The 5,044-nt window shown below is 40.6% G+C and overlaps 1 protein-coding gene across 1 annotated transcript; it reads right to left on the bottom strand.

Annotated features, from left to right (window-relative positions):
• Positions 1-230: 230 nt before the first annotated feature.
• LOC116010307 lies at positions 231-4,798 on the bottom strand. The gene is made up of 7 exons (XM_031249657.1): positions 2,736-4,798; positions 2,556-2,646; positions 2,232-2,389; positions 2,057-2,108; positions 1,832-1,914; positions 1,380-1,473; positions 231-1,158 (listed from the first exon to the last, which is right to left on the bottom strand). The coding sequence occupies exons 1-7, from the start codon at positions 4,410-4,412 to the stop codon at positions 545-547; spliced, it is 2,769 nt and encodes a 922-aa protein (XP_031105517.1). The 5' UTR covers positions 4,413-4,798; the 3' UTR covers positions 231-544.
• Positions 4,799-5,044: the final 246 nt, after the last annotated feature.

The raw sequence follows: 5,044 nt of genomic DNA on the forward strand, positions 1-5,044 counted from the left end.
GATGTGAAAAAGCAGTGTTGTGGATAACATCATTTTTACGATGGAACTTCCTATCTCATCCGCGATATGCCAATTGCCTGCCTCAGCAATTCTGCATGCATATGTCCTCTCATTTTTTGCTTACTCTTTTCCTTCTTCTTTTTTTTTTTTAAAAAAAAAAAAAAAATTAAAGAGTTTGCATAATGATAGAGTAGGCAAGGAAGGAGCTTATACAGACAAGGCCAAGCTGCTGCTTAACAAATTGTAAAGAATTTTGTATAATTCAATAACTTTCACCATCCTCAAATCTACAATTGCCTATTACAGCCAAAAAAATAAAAATTAAAAATTAAAAAAAAAATGGGTATCCAAACAGGGTTTTACTTCTTTCTACCCTCTTTTACTACTCACATCCTGAATTCCTTTTTTTCTTTTTCACCTGATCCAACCGGCAAAAGAAGAAGAAAAATTGATAGTATTACAAATCAATCAATCTCATCAATATCTGTACAAATGTTGTGTACTTGTGGCAATTTGGACCTTCCTTCTTCACTTCCCACTAGATCTATATCCGGATTGGCAATCCAAAGTTTTGGAAAGTCCTGATTTGGCCCCGTAAACCTGCAGTCACAATTACCATGCCCCATGCAGGCTTGCTTTGATTTAACCCACTGGAGAAGTCGATACTTGCATCTGCGTTAACATGTGGACTGCACATCTTAGTAGCTGAAACTAGTTTTTCCTCGGGCCATGTTGCTGACATTCTATCAAAGAAGTAGCTGTTCATGGCGCTAGATATAGTTCCGTTTAGTGGGCTACTACTGCACCCAGATGTCAACGTTGAGCGCTCATTATCATTTGATTCCTCAACAGGTGTAGGAGGATGATTTGCAGCAAGCACCTCGTCCAAACAATCACTTGGGCTACTGTGTCCTGTGGAAGAGTTAGTAGGAGGAAATTTCCATGTATCGGACATGCCAGGCCAAGGAATGGCAACTGAAACATCTTGACAATAGAAATGCTCATAAGATTGTGTGACAGTAACCCCTTTATTTCGGCTTGGTCGAGAATCACCTTCATGGTTCCAGACATAGACATACGAATCCTCACTGGCACAAACTGCATACCTTCCATCAGCTGAGAGAGAAGCTGAAATTTGAGTGTTTGTGTTGCGAAAACCTGTTACAGTATTAGTGAAAGATTTATTGACGGCTACAGAATTATAACAAGACCTAAATCATTCCCTACTCATAAGATCAGATGGATAAATAGTTTCAGTAAAATATTGTTTTGTGCCCAAATTTACAATCAGTCCCATATGTCACCCGTCATTTGAAGCACGCTGTCACCAGCTTGACAAAGCGAAAAATTTCCAGTAAGCATTAAGCAGTGTAATGTACCTTTGAACTTGTGAACTAGATCAACACCATCAATGACTCGAATTCGAGAATCTGAAGATGTCACTAGCACTTCTGATGTACTTCCAGGGACAAACTGTTTGTCAAGAAGCATCGATTTGTTAAGGACCACCCCCAAGCAAGATGAAAGCCAATTACATTTCAGAAAAGAAAGTTGTTTTCCCACTCCCTGCCCACCCCTCTCTCTGGTAAAGTACACTCTTTGCAGAGTTAGTCAATTTTTAAGAGTCAATGTTGAACTTATAGACTTATAGTGGTAAAGTGGCAATTCCTAAGAATACTCTGCAAAATCATACTCTTAAGTAAGAACTCCCTGCCTGTAATTTCCATTGGATATTCCACATCAAACCAATATATCGAAACACAAGATAGAGACATCAGAAAATTGGAACTAAAATCAAGAAGCCTTATGCCGCATGTAATCTGATGATCACCTGGAAACCCGTGATTTTCTTTTGATGGGATTTCTTCTTCTTATTCTGCAGATTGATATAACCTTTTTGCTGCAATTTATTTTCTGAAAACACAAAATGAACAAAAAAAAAGAAAAATAAAAATAAAAAACATATCAACAACATTGGCCATTGATATTTATCACACAGGGAGAAAAAGAGAAGGGGAGTGGAAAAGGACATGAATTGAGACTGTTAAACTGATACCTGATGTGTTGTACAAACGGCAACTCCCTTTATATGATCCAACCAAAGCACTCTTAAATCAAAAAAATAAAAATCACTTCCAAGCAAAAGAAATACATAATTGCATAAATGTCACATGTTTATCTTCGCAGGCTAGGATGACAATTAAATAGTAGTTCTAAAACTGAAGCCTCACCTGACCATCTGGAGTGTAGCATGCAGCAGTAACCATCTCATGTAGATCATTCCAATCAACAACTTGCCGGTCAGGAATGCTCCAAATGCGAACCTTAGCATCCAGGGATCCACTTATGAAGTATCTATCATCTACAGGATTAAACTGGATGCAGGTTACTGCATCAAGTCAAATCCAGAAAATCAGTCAATTGGTAAACAAGTGCAATTTTCTATTATTTATAGCAATCTACTGGTAAGCTTTCATATCACAAATGAAAAATTTGCTGCAGTGAAATATGTCCAAAAAAATATCAAATATAGGACTTCATGTTCTTATAGTTACCATAATCACTGTGTGAGAAGATCTTTAAACAAGAATTGCTAGACAAGTCCCAGAGTCGCACTGTTTTATCCATTGAAGAAGAGAGCAATTGCTGGAAAAGAAAATGAGGATTTAAAACACACAGCTAAAAACATAACTAGAAAACTCAAGGCTAAAATAAATGAACAAAGGTTAGCCAACCTGAGATTTGGACCAGGAGAGGTCAAGAACAGCATTTTCATGTCCCTGAAAGGAACAGATGGGTTTCTCAGAAAGGGAAAATACAGTCTCTGGCACCAAAACGTGGTCAAAGCTCACTGATTTACGACTTATGGATGACCTTCCTCTCCTCTTCTTCTCTGTGGGACCATCCAAATTGGGTGAAATAGAATTTGGTTCTGGGGACCCGTTAGTCAATAAAAGAAGATTCATATTTGGATCATCTGGTTTATTTAGCAACAAATCACCCTTTCTCTCTGATTCCATAACCTGCCAAACATGTATGACACAGTCCTCACCAGCACTTGCAAGATACTTCCCGTCCAAACTGAATTTGATAGTCCAAATAGATCCATTATGTGCACTAATCTCCTGGCTTTTGTAGAGTGCAGTAAGCTCTTTACATGACTTCCCATACTGTCGAACTCTAACTCTCTCTGGTCCATGAAAAGAAACGTCCTGGCTATCATCTGTGGCAGAACTTGACCTTCTTCCACCCTTCTCCGATGATGTATCCTTTTCATCACTGCTCCGACGCTCCTTGTAACCAGTAACAGAGTTAGCCACATTCTTGATGCTTCTCAACCAGCTTCCCGTCTTCTTGAATTTAGATCCATTCCCACCAACCCCATTTGCATTCGAATCCAAACCATCCTTACCACCATCCTCTACATTCTGTCTTCTCATCAATTCTTGAACAATTGGTGAAGTCCCAACACACATCTCAAATTCCTCCATTGTCAATTGTCGCCCTGTCCCTACTTCCTTAAGTTTGTTCCACGTCCCATCTTCCCTCACTTCATTCACCACAAACTCCTTCCCATTACCAAGATCCTTTATTGTACACACAGGCACCTCAACTCCAACCACTCCATTAGACTCAAGAACCTCCTCTGCCTCCTCATTATGTGTGGAATCATTTCTACACCTACCTGTGGGAGGCTTCTTTGGCGAAACAGCAATGGCCATTGATGATCCGCTACCATTTAGGAATTTATCAACATTACTGAGGCTTCGACTATGATTTTGACTATTATTTACAACTATAGGGCGACCACCATTGGCAGGGGGAACAGAATCAATTGAAAAAATTTCGGTGTTTTTATAAATTGGTGAAGACGATGAACAAGAAGCATAATTGGAAGAATTACGATTACCCTCGGATTTCGATCGGGCAAATCCAGACACACTACTAATTTTATTGCTATTTCGGAAATCATTATTATTAATATGAATATTAGGAAAACCCTCACCGCCGTCAGTTGGACTGCTCAACTGATCCGACGAGACCGATCTGGCAAAAAACTCCTCTCTGTCGCCGGAACTGCTGCACTCGGCGGCCGAGAGCGACGGCCTGTGGCGGAGAATAGACGGGTCACGGCTGAGGCCCGTTTTCTGGAGAAGGCTGAGGCGGCGTTCTTCGATAGAGGAGGGCTGGGAGATCCAGACATCATAGTTTCCAGAAACACCCATAGGGAAGCAAGGCACAGAAGCATAATTGGGGGGAGAACCCAAAACACGTTGTTCCTCCTCCTCCTCCTCCTCCTCCTCGGACGGCAATGCCGAGGAGGAACAGGAAGTATTGGCGGAAGAGATTAGGCGGTCAAAGGAATCGTGAAAACACTCGTCTTCCTCTTCCTCGTCGCCGGCCTTTTTCATCGTCGCAATCGTTCTTCCCCTCCTCGGAGCCGAGGCATTTCCATGAAAATGCCCGGTTCAGCACCCGCCCCGATCCGACCACCGCCGGATCCTACTCCCGCTCCAGTCCCACTGCCGCCGTTCTTCAATACGTGCTTATAATATATATATATATATAGCGTGCGTGTGTGTTTTGACTGGTGTCAATGGTGTGGGAAAACGGGAAAAGATCGGACAATATGGAAGAGGGGTTTTAGCGTTGGGAAATCAGATCCGATAGAGAGAGAAAGAAAGAGAGTTGCGAAGCCCTATGCGGGAAATGGGAAGAGGAGAGAGACGAAGAAAGGAGTGTTTTGTGGCCTTGTGGGTTGCAGGGTGCTTGGGTGTCCATGTTTTCAGATTCCATTGGATCGTTTAGATGAATGTGCTCTCAGCAACCTTTTTGTTTTATATTTATCAAATCAAATTATTACTTAGCCTAATTTGCTTTTCTTTTTCTTTTTTTTTTTCTTCCATATTTTGTTAATCAAACAACATCACCGTTACTCTACCTTTAACACTACTAAATCTTCAAATTAAAACTTCACCAAACAATTATTGAAACTCCTACAAATAATATTTTCGTATTCAATACACTCTTTCACCTTACTTTC

Source organism: Ipomoea triloba, chromosome 2 (assembly GCF_003576645.1).
Source record: "Ipomoea triloba cultivar NCNSP0323 chromosome 2, ASM357664v1".
NCBI classification, from domain to species: Eukaryota; Viridiplantae; Streptophyta; class Magnoliopsida; order Solanales; family Convolvulaceae; genus Ipomoea; species Ipomoea triloba.

Bases quoted from the DNA above. Each gene is read 5' to 3' on its own strand.
- LOC116010307 (XM_031249657.1), bottom strand. From the start codon at position 4,412: ATGAAAAAGGCCGGCGACGAGGAAGAGGAAGACGAGTGTTTTCACGAT. The intron at 2,390-2,555 runs GTAACTATAAGA...GACTTGATGCAG, and splicing joins CTTCTCACACAGTGATTATG to TAACCTGCATCCAGTTTAAT. The intron at 1,915-2,056 runs GTATCAGTTTAA...TTGTGTTTTCAG, and splicing joins CCGTTTGTACAACACATCAG to AAAATAAATTGCAGCAAAAA.